Raw genomic sequence first — 18,667 nt, forward strand, 5'->3', positions numbered from 1 at the left:
ACTGGAAAGCATGTTTGCACTAAGATTTAGGATTTATCTCTCCTGTCTTAGGTTGGGGTTCATAGCCAACTATTTTAGGTTTAAGGCCTTTATGTTCTCATCCTCAGGTATATATCTTAGGAGTGCATGGAATAGATCTAATGCATGCCACCCTACCAGTGCCTTATTTCTCCCTGATAAATATAGACTCTAAAAGTCTCTGTAGATATTTAAAATTCAGTTGCCGTTTACAGAGAGGGGTTTATATTGACTTGATTGCATTTAAGATTATACCTGGTCCACTCACAGCAGGTAAAGAGAGCCTATGCAACTACCTCCTAGTGGACATCTAGCTTTTTTTTTTTGATGGAAAAATGAATGGATAATTAGATTTTAGTATCTAGGCAGTACTATTTCACATAGCTACAGGCATCTTAGGAACTCGGGGTTTTCTGAAGTCTCTGTTACGTGATCATGGATAACAGATGTGAGCAATACATGTTTTCTTATCCCATTAATTTCTAAGCACTAACAAACCCTTTGTCACCCTTCCTCCTGATGGCAGATAACATACCAGTCAAGCCCGATGGCTTCAGGAAACTGCACAACACCAACCACATTCATTCTGTCTGGATTGACAGATGATCCAAGGCTGCAAGTGCCTCTCTTCGTGGTGTTTTTAGCCATCTACTTCACCACTGTGCTAATGAATCTGGGTATGATTGCATTAATCAGGATAGATCTCCGGCTTCACACCCCTATGTATTTTTTTCTCCGAAATCTGTCTTTCATGGATGCCACTTATTGCACAGTTATCACTCCTAGAATGTTGATGACCTTTTCAGTAGGAATGAAAACAATTTCATACATAGGTTGCATTATGCAGTATTTCAGCTTTGTTTTGTTGATAATCTCAGAGTGCTTGCTGCTAGCTGTGATGGCATACGACCGGTATGTGGCCATTTGTAAACCTCTGCTCTATACCATCATCATGTCCAATACAGTCTGCTGGAATCTGGTGAAAGCTTCATACTTCTGGGGGTTCCTGAACTCTGTGATACACACCAGTGGCTTGCTAAGACTAAACTTTTGTTCTTCAAATGTGGTAAACCATTTTTTTTGTGATAACAGCCCGCTCTTCCAGATTTCTTCCTCCAGTACTGCTGTCAATGAGCTGCTGGTTTTTGCTTTTGGCAGCTTGGTTGAGATAAGCAGCATCACCACCACCTTCATCTCATATATTTTAATTATTCAGGCTGTGCTGAGGAGCCGTTCTAAGGAAAGAAAGTACAAAGCCTACTCCACTTGTGCCTCTCACCTGATGACTGTCATCTTGTTCCATGGAACAATAATCTTCATGTATTTCCGACCAGCCACCAGCTACTCACTCAACACAGACAAAATCGCATCTTTGTTCTACACCGTGGTGATCCCTATGCTGAACCCCATCATTTACAGCTGGAGGAACACGGAGGTAAAGGATGCCCTACGGAGAACTATAGCCACCAAAGTTTTGCTTCGCTGACCCTTTGGCTGTACAGAGAGATCCCAAACTGAATTTTAAGGGATGACCCACAAATAAGTCCAAAAAAGAAAACACTTAAGCACATGTTTAGTCTTAAATTTCCATTGCTTTTGCATATTAAATATTTTTCCTGTGTATTTAAGCACTATTTTGAACAGAACCTGACATGAAATTTATTGCAGATGGAGCAGCATTCATCTTCCTGAACCTGTGCCACAGTATGAAGGCAATTTCAGCGTGCATTGGAAGAGGGTCTGTAAAATGTTACCAATGTTTAAATGATGCCTAAAAGTTCTGAGAAGAATGCAGGAAAGTCATGCTGCAATCAGGTATAAGCATCAGAAAGAAACAACTGATTATGTCAAAAGGAAATATAGGTTTTCTGTTCTTCGTTTTTAGTAAGATGCCTGGTCATTTATTTCAAAGATGAAAATATGATGGGTTGATAAATTTTGAGTCATGCTGGTAGAAAGGTAAATGCAAAGAGTGAAGGAGCTGGGATTTCAGTTCTGTTGCTGTACTTGCTGTACTTCTAGCATTAGCAGAGATGGTTTTTTTTTGTTGTTTTTTTTTTTTTTAATCTTTGCATTTTTTCCCATGTAGTAAATGCAGTAATTATAAATAAATGAATTAAGAAAGCAACAACACAGTTTAGCTATTTATTTAATGTAGAGTTGGGAAACAGTGCTTGCCAGTTTGCCCACGTAGATCTTAGACTTGCAATGACTTTTAATTCTGAAACCGCATCCTCAGAACAAATAGCTATTGGAACAAAAGCTTTTGCAGACTTTTACATATATCTCCAAAGATATGGACTAATAGGGATGGTGAAAGATACCTCAGATGCCAACTTTTACCAAATCAAGTGATTCAATTGGCAGGAATAAAAGCAGACAGTTGAAGAATGAACATCTGCCTGACTTAAGGGGAAAAAAAACAAACAGCTCAGGACCACACGAACAATCCTGCAAGCAGTCTCATTTGGGCTGGTTCCATCACATGGGATTTCAGAGGCATTGCAAATACTTTCCTTTTGCAGAAGCATGAAATAATAGGAAAATAATAAAAGTCTGTTTTGAAAAGAAGTAAGGATGTTCTAAGCCATGTATAAGCCAGGGATTTCCAGCCAGAATAACTAAATTATAAACGCTTTAGAGTTTTGAAATCTTAAGGTATTTCTTACCAGAGCTTTTCCACACCTCTGTGTTTGCTTTTGTCCATGCAGTTACCCTCAAACTAGATTAATATCACAGCCCTACATAAGGTTGCCTTGAAGATCAGCCAGGAGCATTATCTATCATGAAATGAATATTCCTCACCATCATACCATGCTTGCCTTCAGACACAACTTGAGGCATTCTTTTTATTTTAAAGCTTCAGGTTGACTGTTATCTTAAGCAGGTAGAAGAGCATGTGCCCACCTCTCTGCTGGAGTACCAGGTAACAATTTTCTGCTACCAGTTCCCTACTTTGTCCAAAGTAAGTAAGTGTTGGTGGAGATACTCTTATTGGTGAGTCCACTTTCCTGCTTAATGCAACACAAATAAAAACAGACTCTACCCTTTGTACATCCCTAGTGCGAAGACAATTAGGGGCAGTCAGATCTGAAACAAATATCTCAGCACTGCATTGCAGAAGAGAGGTGAGTATATTCACAAAACCAAAACAAAAAATAGCTTGTCTATAATTAGAGATGAGAAGCGGAGATGTCATGCTTGAGATACAGAGCAAAGCAAGAAAAGAAGGGGAATAGACTTGCATAGATGTCATATTAATGTATTTCTGCTAAAATGGTGTTGCACTTGCAATGCCAGAATATCAGACTAGATGCCTGTTCAGGATACAGTCATGCCTTTTGTTATGACTCAGCTCACAGAATAAAGAGGGATTTAGAGAGGGATATATAGAGATATATAGGGATATATCATTTAGAGAGGGATATATAGGTGTCTATAGGTGACCAGGATGTATAGGATCTCAGTGTACTCACCAGACACCTAGCCAACATAATGATGGTAGCTCATATATGAGTGGTATCAATCTCTGAGTGGCTTTGGCTGCATTGATTAGTTCCAGCCTGTAGAAAGAGACTCTTAAGTCACTTGATAATAATGGAAGCAGTTGTAAACATAATTTGCTTTTCTCATGGGACAATTCAACCGAGAGCAATTACTCTACACTGAAAGCTTGTTTTAAAATAGTAGTATTCATTTGTACTGGCCAGTTGTTCCAGGTATCTGGATGGAAAAATATAAATGCAGGTATGAGTTCATTTCCATCTCAACAATTTTTTCATCTGAGGGATTCTCTACATGCACAATGGGGCTGGTTCCTTTCTCACAGCAGGAAGGTATTATAACAGTAAGTATAAATTGCAGATGACCATGGAATTAAATAATTTGGAGTTTACTGATACTTCTTAGCCTGAACTAGAGTGAAGAGAAGCAAGAGGTATTATCTTTGCAAAATCAAAATAAGCATCAAACTTCAACTCTATCAGTCATGTCTCTCTCCCTGTCTCTCAAAATTGTTTTCTTCCTATTCGTGCTGTCTCCACAGAAAAATTACACCAAACTCTTCTAATACACGTAGTTTTTCCACAGAACTTTTCTCTAACACAGATATAGAACCAGTCCTAGAATGAAATGAAACAGGTATAAGAAAATACAATTATTTTCTGTGTTGTTTTTTTTTCTGCAACAATATGCCAATGTTGGTTTCTAACATGAAATACGTTTACCTTACAGGATATTTTGATTTAAGAAAAGCATTTGGAAGATCAATCTTCTCTTGAACCTTTAACGAGAGGAACGGAGTGGTAAGCCTTCCTTAGGAAATTATAAAATATTTTGTGGTCTTCTTTCTGTTTTCCATCATGTAAGACTGGTAACATGGCAGATAATGACGTAATGAATCAAAGGCAGGAAGTGAATGGTTCTCAGGACTGAATTTGTCAATATCCAAATGATGAAAATGCACCACATGGTAAATGCATCTCAATGGTAAATCACACCATGATTCTTTCAACATAAACACTGGTACTTTTCAGATATGCAAATAAAACATTTAAGATCTGCTCTTTATTAATAATGCTAATTAAGGATGTCTAGATGGTGTCAAACTCCCGATGTAAGATTATTTTTCCTACGCATTAATCTAGCTCAATGGTTGGAAGAACATCTTAGTCTTCCAGGTGCATAAAGTGAGGTCTGTATCTCCTAACATTTAATGATCTAAGCTAATCTGGCTGGGCACTCTCCCTTTGCCTTGGTCTCCTCTACTCTGCTACAGTGGTACTCCATGAGAAGAAATTATCATCTTCAAGTTTGTTTCATGTCACCTGTCCTAGGCAACTATCTTACAACAGAAGTGACCATTGTATCCTAACCCAGAAAAGAGCTGACACTAGAAGCTTTCCTTTGAGATAGCTGCAGTCAGGAGAGAGGCATCTCACCCACATGTAAGTATCTTCCCAAACTGGAATCTCTCAGAACAGCATTACCAATTTGGAAATGACTGCTTAAGGAGTAAAGCACATGTAAACAACATGGATGAGGTTTCTTCATCTGTTGCTTTGTAAATAAGAAAAAATATGACTCTATAGCTTTTAAGAACATTTTTAAAAGATATTATGATTTATTAAGATTTTTAAAAGATGTTTTGACTTAGATAATGATGTCTCAAAAGTACTGAGCAAACACGAAAGAGACTTAATGGATTTAAAGCTGTGGATTTTGCCCTGCAAAGTTTTGGATGTCCCATCCCTGGAGGTGTTCGAGACCAGGTTGGATGAGGCCGTGGGCAACCTGATCTAGTGGGTGGCATCCCTGCCCATGGCAGGGGGTTGGAACTAGGTGGTCTTTAAGGCTCTTTCCAAACCAAGCTATTCTATGATTGTATGAAAGCTATGTTGCCAGCTTACAGCCTTATTTATTGATGAATGCTTGGTTTTGGCTCTTTATGAGGACAATATTCTCCACCCTGAGCCTTATAAGAAGTACCTAGGAGTTTTCACCGTCTCTCAGAGTTTTTTCTGCTTTGCTAGTGAAAATGGTTTAGGTCTTACTGCTTGTTTTAATCTTCTTTTCCCATACGTTTGCTCCTGGGTGTACGCTACTGCAGCTTATACAAATGAGATAGAGGCACATGCGTCAAATGTTTGTGATGAAAACAGTGTGCTTGCAAGCCCCTAATTTGGAACCATTTATTCAAAGTTATTCCAAGAAATGGGCAACAGTGAGTGCTTGATGCTTTCTAAAATTTAGTCCTCCAATAGACTGTTAGTTATTTCACATACCGGTAAAATCACCTCAAAATATCAACCACTTTAGAAAATGTTAGTCATTATATTTTGAAATACTCATTCAAAAGTGCATTACGGGAAAAGGCATGAAAGAAGCTGTGAATTCTCCATTGGTATGGGGCATCAAGGACTGCTTCAAATTCAGGAACACCACTGGCATAGTGGAACTCTGCCATGGAGTGTGGAGGTAGGCTAGATAATTTCTTGAGCTCCCTTCACTTCCTCCAAAATTCAGCTCCATGGATTTTGATGGGTCTGCTCTCTATGTCTTCTTGAATAGCAGGGATTGTTCCATCTTATATCAGAGAAAGGTAATTATGGAAAATAAAAGAGAAGAAAGCGGACCAATGGAACCTGGAAAGAAATTAAATAACTGGTTATCATTTTAGGTGTAAAAGCCAAAACTGGAGGGGATGAGTGGCATAGGGACTGTGGTGAGGGACACTGACAATCCATCCCATGCTCTGATATGTGGCTTTCCTTCTCTACTCCAGCAGGCAACAATTAAATGAAAATGATGGTGCAAGAGAATCATACCACTGTGGCTAGCTTCATATTCACAGGATTAACTGACAGACCAGACCTGCAGCTTCCACTGTTTGCTGTCTTTTCTTTGATTTATGGGATGACCTTGCTGGGCAATCTAGGAATGATACTGATCATTAGGTTTGACCCATACCTGCATACCCCTATGTACTTTTTCCTCAGCAACTTGTCCTTCTTAGATGTCTGTTATTCTTCCACTATTACTCCCAATATGCTGCTCAACTTTTTAACAATGTCAAGGGGAGTGTCATATAGCGGATGCCTTATACAGTATGGCTTCTTTGCACTTTTTGCCACCACAGAAATGTTTCTCTTGGCTGCAATGGCATATGACCGCTATGTGGCCATTTGTAACCCACTGCTCTACACTGTCATTGTGACCAAAAAGGTTTGTTTACTGTTAATAGCTGGATCCTATTTTGGGGGTATTGTAAATTCACTGATACACACCCATGGCTTGCTAAAATTGTCCTTTTGCGGCTCAAATGTCATTGATCACTTTTTCTGTGACCTCCTCCCTCTCCTAAAACTCTCCTGCAGTGACACCCATCTCAACAAGGTCCTTGTTACTATATTTGGCTCCTTGTTTGAGGCAACCACTTTTACAATCACCATCATTTCTTACTTTTTCATCGTTGTCACAGTGCTGAAGATCTGTTCTGCCAAGGGCAGGCAAAAAACTTTCTCCACATGTGCCTCCCACCTTACAGCTGTTTTCACATTTCATGGCACAATCCTGTTCATGTATTTCTTCCCCAGCTCCAGCCACTTGCTGAGCACTGATAAAACTGTTTCTGTGTTCTACACGGTAGTTATTCCTCTGCTCAACCCCTTAATATACAGCTTGAGAAATAATGATGTGAAATGTGCTGCAAGGAAACTGCTGAAGAGGAAAGTCTTTATGTGCTGAAAGCCTTCCACAGTGGCATCTAGGGTGAATCTGTACAAAACCCCGTTGTTTTGGATGTGGATTATGAGGTCACAGTTGACTGGAGGCTAGCAAATGTGACACTCATCTGCAAGAAGGGCCAGAAGGAGGACCCAAGGAACTACAGGCCTGTCGGTCTGACTTTGGTGCCAGGGAAGGTTATGGAGCATAGTGACATCTTCTTAAGTGCCACCATGCAACATATACAGGACACCCAGGTGATCAGGCCCACTTAGCATGGGTTTATGAAAGGTAGGTCCTGCCTGACTAACCTGATCACCTTCTATGTCAAGGTGATGCACTTAGTGTATGAAGCAAAGGCTGTTGATGTTGTCTGCCTAGACTTTGGTAAAGCTTTTGACACTGTTTCCCACAGCCCTCTCCTGGAGAAACTGGCTGCTCGTGGTTTAGACAGGTGTACGCTTTGCTGGGTAAAAAACTGGCTGAGTGGCCAGGCCCAAAGAGTTGTGGTGTTAAATCCAGATTTAACGGAGCTAAATCCAGCTGGAGGCCAGTCACATCAAGGTGCTAGAGTGTGTCCGAAGAAAGACAACAAGGCTGGTGAAGGGTCTAGAGAACAAGTCCTATGAGGAGCGGCTGAGGGGGGTGGGGTAATTTAACCCAGAGAAAAGGAGGCTCAGGGGAGACCTTATTGCTCTCTACAACTACCTCAGAGGAGATTGTAGTGAGGTGGGGGTTGGTCTCCTCTCCCAAACAAGAAGTGATAGAACAAGAGAAAATGGCCTCAAGTTGTGCCAAGGGAGGGTTAGGTTGGATGTTAGGAAAATTTTCTTTACTGAAAGTATTGTAAAGCACTGGAAAAAGCTGCCCAGGAAAGTGGTTGAGTCACCCATGGAGAGGAGCCCGCGCAGGAGCAGGAGGCCAGGGGGGAGCTGCTGCCCATAGGAGACCTGTGTTGGTGCAGTTTGCTCCTGACGGATGGACCCCGTGGTACGGAGCCATGTGGGAGCAGTTCCTGAAGAGCTGCTGCCTGTGGGCAGCCCCCACAGGCTCAGTTCGGGAAGGACGGCATCCCGTGGGAGGGACCCCACGTGGAGCAGGGTCAGAGAGTGACTGTGAAGGAGCAGCGGAGACGAAGTGTTAGGACTGACCACAGTCCCCATTCCCCTGCTCTACTCAGGGGGAGGATGTAGAAGAGGGTGGATGGGGGGAAAGTGTTTTCAGGGTTTTTCTTTTTTTTTTTTTTTTTTGTTCTCACGGCTCTAGCTTGTTAGTAATAGGTAATAAATTTCATTAATTTCCCTATGCTGAGTCTGTTTTGCCCATGAATATAATTGTTGAGTGATCTCCCTGTCCTTACCTCAACACTTGAGCCCTTTCCATCATATTTTCTCACTCTTTCCCTTTGAGGAGGGGAAGTGAGAGAGAGCGGTTGTAGTGGAGTTCAGCTGCCCAGCTGGGTAAAACCACCAAAGTTGCCTGTTTTCTCTGTGGACTATGGAAAGATCTAACATGACCAGCCAAGGTCAAAATTTTGAATTTTCATCTGCCCAAATTTAGGTACCTAAATCTCACCTCAAGGCTTTAACTATTCCTTGTGATTACTGTTATTATCACCTGTCGCCCCTAGGATTAATGCAAAGGAAGAGTTAATAGTGGCACTGTAAGACTCAAAATATTTGTGCATGTTCTGAAAAACATAGCAACTAGGCAATCTGAAAGGTGACTTTGAAGTTGTCTAGGAAGAAAATAAAGAAGGAGTGGAAACTTGTCTTGTAAGCATGTGGCATTGGTAATAATATCAATAGAAATCCTCCAGGAAGTGGCTTGTACAATTGTGTGTCATTTTGCTCCAAGTGTGCATGCTTTGAGAACCACTGTTATCATTTCTTTCTCAAATACACGTCAGATCTTCAGTGAGGAAAATAAACAGCCTTGGACTGGTGAAAGTCTCAAAGACTGGATCTTAACCAGCTCAGTTCACAGAAGCAGGACTAAAGCTGTTGCAGGAGTTGCTCTAGGTCAGATGGCATCTACACATAAGAGCGGTAAACTGTTTGAGAAATGTATCTGCCTTTTGCCTGCAGTGTCTTCCAACACAACAGGGTTTGTATAAAAGTTTAATCCTTGGTGTACTTTCTAGGTACAGAATAAACCAAGCTTTCCAGCACATATCCATGAGGTCTCACAGACACCTGACAGTGAGAGCCCTCGTGACTACCCTGCCACTGGAACCCTACAAATTAAAAGACATTTCCATAAGACATTCCCTCCTCCTTCTCAAACACTGCATGTAGCAATTTCATGCACAACCAAGCAGAACAAAATTTTTGTGATCATTCATAAGTGATTAAGAAAAAACAGAAAGATAATTACTGAAATATTTTATAAATCCTTTTTCTTGGTCTTTCACACAATCCCTTTCTTTTCAACTAGATAAAGAGCCATCATTACAATATTCTTAGTCTCCTATTTGTTATTTTCCAAAAGAGGACACCTTTTCTGTTATGTGGTCAGCCAGGAAAACAGGGACTACTAAAATTTTACTTTGTTTTATTTTGTTTCATCAGCATGTGTAAACAACCAAATATAATCTTCTGCTTCAATTCTGATAGATTCTCCATCAGTTGAAGACTTTAAGATGGGTGGAGTTTCATGACTGGGTATTAAAAAGTCGTGCATTCTCTTTCAGCCACCCAACCATGAAACAACTTCTGAAAAACAACTAACCAGAGCAATGAGCCCCTGCATTTCAGGGTATCTAACATGGGTTGCTGGTATCAGTGAACTTTGTGTCCACCCAATGGACGTCAGCCAGAAAGACCAGGACTTTGTCTGCCCTGCCCATGCCCTACAAGATATACAACTGCATGAATGATGGGATGAGAGAGGAGACTGACTCAAAAATGACCGCAAGCAGTTTAATGTCTGTGTTCCTTTTAGATTGAAGTTCAACAATGATTTTTCCAGTGTCCTACAGATACAGAATATCCCCAAGTCTCCTTTCTCTTTTCCTTTGTCTTAATAAAGCAGACAGGCTTTGCCATAAATGGGGCCATAAAGGACTGTAAGCATACTCATTTCATGCATGTTGCTGTGGGAGACCAGACCTCTGTTTGCCTATTTAAAGCCTCCCACGAGGACACTTTAATTATGTCCTTTGTGTTCAATCTGAAAAATATTAGCTGAAGACTCAGCTGTTTGTTCAGTTCCTAATAGTCAAAGTAGCAAATGTTTGCAGTAGCAGGTCCTGACATGACCTCTCAGGTCTGTGGGATGAGTGGCTTTTCTGTGCCACATGCAATTATGGAACGATATTTTTTCTTTTCTGTGGAGGGATGAGGGTTATTTTTTCTCTTCCCAGATGTCTGCAGACACCTCTCACTGTCATGTCAATGCGGTGAGCTGGTCACATACATTTCCTTTGGTTACATATCTTCTCTAAGGAGAAATTATATATTGCAGGCGTCACTTAGAGAAGATCATGAAAGAACTGAAAGCTAGACATGAAGATATCTTTATATGGACAAACCTAGGTTGTGATGGCATCCTTGAGAGTGAAATCCAGACTTCTGCAGTGCTAGACTGTTTGGAAGTTCAGGATTTGAGAAGTGTGTCTGAGCCTCAAAATCCAGGTATGTCCTTGACAGTTTTAGCACTGACCTGCCAGATGGACCTTGACAGGTCCCATTCTCTGAGTATTTGACAAACACATGGCAAGAGACTCCTTTAAAAATTCAGCATCTGGATGCACAAGAAAGACTGGGAAAAGCAATATTGCTTTCTTTATTTCACATCCAGAGAACTCAAAAAAACTTTTCTTGTTTGTTTGCATCGTGTAAATTGTGAATTATAATGTCAGCAGGATGGTCAGGTAGTTTCAACTGTAAGACCAAATGTTGCACAAAAAATGGTACAGTCTCTGTGGGATAGATTTCACTGAGCTTTAGATTTCTCCACTAATCACTTACATCACTTACATTCAGAGTTAAACACCTCAGCTGCTTTTTTGATTAATGGAAAAAGACAGGATACCCCAGAGGGCAATTCACCCTGTTGATAGGCTTTCAGGCTGCTCACTCCCTTCAGAGAAGGAGGTGAAATAAGTAGGATGAGTAGCTGACTACACCATAGTTTGATCATACACTGATCACAGCGGTAGCCTAGTTGACTTAGAAGTCTAGATTAAATTTAGACATGTAAATGGTAATTGCATGATTGCCTGAAAAGTCTCCTCTGGATCTCAAGTCAAAATCTAACGAGACCCAGATACCTAAAAATTAGGCTACGATCCCCCCTCATGTATTTTATGTGGTTTGCTTGTGGATAAAATATGGGATTGGTCATGAGAGGAGGGACCAGATCTCGTCTCCCACCCTATCATGGACTCTCTTTTACAAAGTAGGTTTGGATCTCATTAATTTAGTCATAAAATAGACCCAATGTGTAACTCTCTCTCTTCCAATGTTGGTGTTTTAAAAAGTTGACTACTGTTACATGTCATCTCATCTTCCATTGACATAAGGAAGGAAAGAAGCTGCTGAGAGTGTCTACTGAAGAAAGTCTCGTGCTGCCCAAGGCACAACGCTGAGCAAGTCATGCAGGCTCCCTCTACTAGTGACTGAGGAGGAAAAGGCACATTCATAGAGCAAAGAGAGAACTAAGGATTTAGGTGAGATGCCTTCTCTCTGGACAATACAAACTCTGGTGAGTTTCAATCTTTCCTGGTGAGTAAATAATGTGAAATACCTAGCTGAAAAGATGAAGAAAGTTGCAGAATTCATTCAGTGTTTATCATACATGTTTCAAAAGCCATGAGTTATACCTGCATGTCAAACTTTACATCACCTAAAAATATGAATCAGTAGCTGTGTTGTTGCAGATGTGCACTGCTGTCCACAAGCAAGACCACTAGGCAGCTTGCTACTATTAGCTTGTGCACGATGGGCACAGAGGATCCCCCTGTGAGGCTGGTCTGATTGATGAAAATCGGCATTTTTGAGCATGCTCAAAAATTGCTGCTGCACAAAAGGGAATCAAGATCCAGGTATTTAATCTCAGCCCTTGTTCTTCTTTACAGGAGGTTACTCCTCAACCTTTCTTTCTCTTTTAACTGTATAGTCAACACATACCTTATCTCAGCAGGTAAACTGTTACAGAGGTAAGGATGGCAGGAAGCAATCACACCACAGTAACTTACTTCATCCTCTTGGGACTGACAGATCGCCCAGAACTACAGTCCCTGCTCTTTGTGATGATCCTACTAATCTATGTTGTCACCCTTGCGAGTAATCTTGGTATGATTGGCTTGATCACAACTGACTTCCAGCTGCAAACACCCATGTATTTCTTCCTCATTAACTTGTCAATTGTGGATCTCTGTTATTCTTCAGTTTTTGTTCCAAGGATGTTGGTAAACTTCTTAGTGGAGAATAAGACTATTTCTTACTCAGCGTGTGTCACCCAGCACTTCTTATTTGTTGTGTTTGTGACCACAGAGGGATTTCTGCTGGCTGTAATGGCTTATGACCGCTACATAGCTATTTGCAGCCCACTACTTTACACCACTCTTATGCCCAGGAAAGTCTGTATTTGCCTCGTGGTTGGATCGTATTTAGGGGGACTCTTTAACTCATTGGTACATACCTGTGGCTTACTGAAATTGTCATTCTGTGGCCCTAATACCATCAACCATTATTTCTGTGACACAAACCCACTGCTACAACTCACTTGCTCTGACAACCGTGTGAACGAACTAATGCTTGTAACCCTCTCAGGGATCATAGCTATGTCAACTCTCCTTATTGTCATCGTCTCCTACATCTACATCCTCTTCTCCGTTCTGAGCATGGGCTCTGCAACCAGGTACAAAGCCTTTTCCACCTGCGCCTCCCATCTGACAGCCGTAACCTTATTCTACGGGCCTGTGAGTTTGAGCCACGTGCAGCCCAGTTCAAGATACTCGCTGGATCGTGAGAAAATCTCTGCAGTATTTTACACGCTGGCAGTTCCTATGCTGAATCCCCTGATTTACAGCCTCAGGAACAAGGAGGTGAAAAATGCTCTAAGAAGGGTGATGGAAAGGAAAAAATGCTGCTCATCAACTTGCTTGTCAGAATAATAGCCAATTCCCTAGGAAAGCTGAAAAGAGAATGATGTATCAGTTTGGTAGCAATGTTTGTATTTATACCAATTATAAACATGTATGAATCAAACGTAACTGAAAAGTTAGAGAAACTTTGGCAGAAACTTTTTAGTACCTCAGAGAACCAATGAGATCTAGAGTGATCTTTTTTTTCTAGTCTGTCTGCTATAATTTAAACATTGAACTTAGATTTGGATGTTAGAGCTAAAGGTACAGTAGGAGAAACAAACAAACAAACTTTTTTTCTTTTTTTTTTCTTTTTTGTCTTTTTTGTCTTTTTTTTCTTTTTTTTTTCTTTTTTTTTCCTGCAATTGTATTTCTTCATGTTCGTAACACATTACTAACTTCCTGGACGAGAAGGTAAAAATTGCCTCCTTCTACTGTTTGGTTCTCATAACATATATCATGTTTTTGGTGGGAGCTTCTAGGAAAATGTTTTAACTCTCAAAAGACAAGAGACTCAAAAAGACCTCAAAAAGACAGAGACTCACAAATGCATGCTCACAGTGTTAGTTTCCAGAGTTGAATCCTGCCTAACTTGTTTTTATTGCTTCTGTGGTATTTTGTTTTTGTGTGTGTTTGTTTGTTTTTGTTTTGTTTCATTGATTGTTTGTTTTTGTTTGTTTTCAATGGCATAGCTGTATCTGATGAGGCCCAGCCCACAGAAAGGAGCCCAGGATGACTTTGGGCTAGCATTATCTATATTAAAAGTCCTGTAAGGTCTCAGCTGTATAAATCACTATTTCTTGGTAAATTAAGAAAAAAGTTAATTGCCAAAATGCCCAATCCAGTTTGGGAAACAACTCACTTTTCTACCACTCCACATCATTCCATTGCCACCATGAATTGTCAGCTGAGCAGGCTGTCTGTCCTCTTCACTTCTATGGAGTTTTGTAAATCAAGTGTCTTCCAGAGAAGAGGTACCCAAAATTACTGGACCTGTATATAAATTATAAGGAGATGCTCTTCAGTAGCAACTATCATGATGAGAAACGTGCAAGAGAGGTTATCCAGTGTCCTATGGTTTTACCTGGGTAAAACTAGAGTGCAAAACCTGATATTCAGCAATGTCAAGTTACATTCAGACCCACCTGGATTTGGTGGGTATGAAATTGGGGTTTTGTGAGTACTTTCACACATTACTTGTCCCAGTCAAACTTGTAAAAGGAAAGAAACACAGAACTGAAAAATGCTACTTTTAAGTCCTTCCATCCACTGCCTATGAGAAACAGATTCATAAGTGTTTGCTTGGCTGATTTTTGCATGAAAACACTTGACCAAGAGCTAATAAAAATACCCAGCTTTCATGCAGTGCATTAACTGTGCTTTTAGATGGTGCTAGTATTAAAGTCTTAGGTAAAGAAGGATCAACTCTCAATCTCACTTGTTCATGTGCAAATTAGGCAGATGGACATTGTTAGTTTAGATTTCACAGTACATTAGCTTGGTAATCAATTCTATCTGCTCCTGTCCCCTCTTCTGCAACAACAGGAGAGAGAAGAAGCTGCCACTAGCCCTCCACTTGCTCTGGAGCTCAGAACTGTGTTAATTACCCTCTAAAGAAGTTGCCTGCAAAAAGTGCATACAGTGTCTGCTAAAGCACTTTCACATCACTTCATTTTCTAGCTTCATTTTCACTGCTTGGTCACAGTCATCTAACTGGTTTTAGACACCCACTCACGTCAGCAGGGGAAGAACAAGCCCCAAAAATGCATTTTTGTTTGCTTTGTTTGATTTTTCTCTTGACTGAATATGAAGTCCAAGACAAGAACTTGTGTAGATATCTCTATTGGACAAAGAAGTTTAAGTTTTGGAAGAGAAGGTTACATTTTCGTGTTTGTGGTAGCCACTGTAGATGTCTATATCTAAAAAGGTGAGCTCCCCTCACTGTTTCTAAGCATAATGAAATACTCTGTTTATATTTAATACTTCTACACATGAAAAAGATAAAACTAAAAAATCAGCAAAATATCCCAGAAAAGAGACAAATAAACAACACCAGAAAGGTTTGCCAGCAGCTTGTTGGTTATATGTTGATAACACCTGGTCTAAATAGAAATAGTGCTTTCCAAATCCTTCAATTAATAAAGAAAGAAGCATGACACAAAACTTACTAGAAGGCTGATCATGCTTTGTGCATCTGCACCTGGACTTTAAATTGGGAAAAACTGGAGCCTGGGATACTGAAGAAGAAGAGCTGGTGCCTGAAAGAAGACTTTCTGAATAACAAGCAGTCTTGGAAAGAAGCAGCCGAAGTTCTTGGCTGGAGGAAAGACCCTGGAAGTGAGAGAAGAGAAGATCTTGGAGAGCAAAAAGTGGCATGGAAATGATTGATGGGGATGTTGGTCAGTAATGTCCCAACCAGCAGGATTTTCTGCCTGGCCTTCACAGACCAGCAGCCACCTCCCTGCTGGGAAGACAAGTATTGTAAATACAATGCTGGAGGGCGGAGGGGACGAGTGAGTCAGTGTATGAAATAGTCAAGTAAGGTAAAAGCTCAGATCCTGGGGTTTCTTTAAACTCCAGTATCCAGATCCAACACCAGTTGTCATTTTTTCTCTCGTGTGACAGTGGGATAAGTAGGATTTATTTCTCTTTAAAACAACAGTACAAGAACGTTCATGTCAAAGCAAGGAACTTTATCTTTTAGAGCAGTTAATGGAAGATGTCTATAGAAAAAAATAAGATCACATCTTACACACAGTTATGTCCCCAGAATACTTGCCCGTTTTGCAGAGATGAGGTCAGTCAGAACATTTGTGGCTCCAACCCTATGCCACTAACAGGCAGATTCAGTTCACCTCACTTGAACAGTCGTCGTGGTTGTTTAAGCTCCCACTACAGCCAAAGGACAGCTGGGTAATAAACCAATGGCATTAGAATAATTAATGTTTTGTATCAGTGATGGGTTATAGGCACCACAAGAACAATCATCCTATCCAAAAATACTTCATTAAGAAGTATGATTCCATAAAGGTTTACTTCTCTCCATAGGCTTAGAAAGAGTTTGGTGTAGTTGTTTCTTCTCAGATTAATACTTCCAAGACTTAAGCAATGAATCTGACTTAATTAGTCTCTGGATCTTGATATGTCTGAGTTCTGGTTTCCTATCCATAATGTCACACATTAGCCACATTAAAGGCAGCAGCTGGCAGAATATTTGATAGAGTGAGGCAGCCAGAGACTATATCTATAGACACACTGTTTTGAGCATATTTGTGAAGTATGGCAATCACAAAATATTTCTCTGGAAGGTTTTTCTCTACTATTTGCTCACAGAGCCCTCGGATACCATTCTTTCTGTTTCCTCATTTTACCCATCAGGAAGTGGACAGTCTTGTCTAGAGTTCCCTCCAATGTGTTGCTTCAACCAAAGACCAAGGGTGAGGGGTCTGGAGGACTGCCATTGCTATCCTGGCAGTCGAAGTAAGTAGAAAAGTTTTTATATATAACATCTGAATGATTTAAGTCAGGGTTAGCATTCTCCGAAGAATTCTGTTCTGTATTTAAACTGTTTATAAGGAGAACTTCCAATTGTTGGTTTACATTTCATTTATCAGTCAGGTTGAAATAGAACCACTGATACGGAAGTTAACTCCTTGTGCTTTTCTTCTGCTCAAGTTTCGGGCCATTAGACTCAGGAGAGCATTCTGTAAACACTGAAAGAACAGCATCAAGGGAAATCACTGGGCCCTTTGAGCCTGATGTAAAAAACATAAAGCTCCAGCTCCCAGAGCACACAGCGGGTCTCTCCTTTAAAAGGAAAACTCTTCCTAGAACACTGACTTTACTGAATTCCTAAAAGCAATGGAAGAATCACATGTTCTGAAGACAGTTTAAGGCTGAGCAACCATTACTCACCTGAAGCAATTATACCCCACGTTTCTGGTACATCGACAGCTAGACTTTTGAATTGCAAAACCTGACACAGATTTCAATGCCCAACAACTTGCTATGCTTTCTTAGAGTAACGAGCCTAGAAAAATGCACCAGATCACTCTAGCTTGTCATTAAGAAGAAAAGCAGGAAGAAAAAGAAAATACTTCCAGACTACAGGCTCAAATTGTTTGAGGTCTAACCTCGGACTAAAAGATATGCTTCAGGTCTATGGCTACCTAATTCTACCAGTCTGAATTTGGGCTGTATAGAAGTCAATCCAAGGTAAGAAACTGCAATGTGCATTAAAACAGCACATTGTTCAATAAAACAGCACGTTGCTGTGTGCATTGGCTGCAAAGTTCTTGATGCACTGGTAAGAAGATGATTCCCTCCTAAATTGCTACACTGTGCAAAGCTCTCTCTACTTTTCCCTTTCTTTCTCTCTACTTCTTTGCTTCATTGTGGCTCCCTCTTCACTACACAGATACTTCCTATTTCCTTCAGTTTCCTGGGTTATGTCAGCCCCGAGCTGTGGTTCTCCCTTAGTGTGTACGATGCTCTTTGGTCACAAAGAAGTATAAAGGTAGCTATACACAAGCATAGGCAGACAGAATTATTTTTTCTGATTTTAAGAATATGAGAAATCACCTTTGGATATATAGCTAACCCTTCAGTAGTTAAATAATGATAGGAAATGACCGTTAACTTCTCATCGTTTTCTGTGAAAATCGTGTTCTAAAACCCTGTTTCTCCAAATCTTCCCCTAAGCTATACCTGTGCAGGCTTCCGTTTGGATTGTATGTCAGGATTCAAACATCTGGCATCTGATATCGAGGAGTTTCATCAACTGTATTGATAAGGATGAGGAAGAAGTAACTAGCTAAAATTAGTAATCCTAGCTGTGATAGAAACAGTTGTAGAGCTGAAGAAGATCCCTATAAGAGCTTTCTGATGTTCTAGTGTATCCTCTCCTCTCCTCTCCTCTCCTCTTCAGAAGAAATCTAGACAATCAATATATGGACAACATAACATTTTAGTAAGTGAGGCAAAGGGACAAGAATCACAGATTAAAGTCATCTAGGTGGAAAAGAAGCCATGCACTCACTTTTAGAGTTCACCCCATTATGCATAAGCTTGTAGAGATTCAAGCTCAGGAATATGTTGCTTGCTGCTGTATTTTGTTAGATACACACACACCACCTGGCCTGGAATTAAACAAAATTTTAAGGACAAATGTTTCTGTACCTCATCTTGATTCAGCATTGAAGGCATAACCAGACTACAATTTCAGAATAAACCTCAAATTGCCAGTTTGTGTTACTCCGTGTAATGAATACCGCTTCCTTCATCCTGACCATTCTTTGTAATTCAGCAGATCTCCTGTTGTATCCCTTAAGTCAA

At 40.4% G+C, this 18,667-nt stretch overlaps 2 protein-coding genes across 3 annotated transcripts; both read left to right on the top strand.

Annotated features, from left to right (window-relative positions):
- The first annotated feature begins 565 nt into the window (after positions 1–565).
- On the top strand, positions 566–7,263 carry LOC118244367 (olfactory receptor 1052-like). Of its 2 annotated transcripts, XM_035539280.1 has the most exons (3): positions 566–1,159; positions 4,665–4,671; positions 6,335–7,263. In XM_035539280.1, the coding sequence occupies exons 1-3, from the start codon at positions 566–568 to the stop codon at positions 7,261–7,263; spliced, it is 1,530 nt and encodes a 509-aa protein (XP_035395173.1). The 2 variants fall into 2 exon arrangements, with proteins under 2 accessions (XP_035395173.1, XP_050566757.1); XM_050710800.1 differs by lacking the exons at positions 566–1,159; positions 4,665–4,671 and having other exon boundaries at positions 6,322–7,263.
- Positions 7,264–12,409: 5,146 nt separating this feature from the next.
- LOC118244279 (olfactory receptor 1052-like) lies at positions 12,410–13,363 on the top strand. Its single transcript, XM_035539164.1, has one exon. It carries the CDS (start codon positions 12,410–12,412, stop codon positions 13,361–13,363), a length of 954 nt encoding a protein of 317 aa, XP_035395057.1.
- The last annotated feature ends 5,304 nt before the right edge of the window (positions 13,364–18,667 follow it).

The sequence above is a fragment of the Cygnus atratus genome, chromosome 5 (genome assembly GCF_013377495.2).
Source record: "Cygnus atratus isolate AKBS03 ecotype Queensland, Australia chromosome 5, CAtr_DNAZoo_HiC_assembly, whole genome shotgun sequence".
Lineage (NCBI taxonomy): Eukaryota > Metazoa > Chordata > Aves > Anseriformes > Anatidae > Cygnus > Cygnus atratus.

Coding starts and splice junctions, on each gene's coding strand:
- LOC118244367 (XM_035539280.1), top strand. CDS start 566: ATGGCTTCAGGAAACTGCACAACACCAACCACATTCATTCTGTCTGGA.
- LOC118244279 (XM_035539164.1), top strand. CDS start 12,410: ATGGCAGGAAGCAATCACACCACAGTAACTTACTTCATCCTCTTGGGA.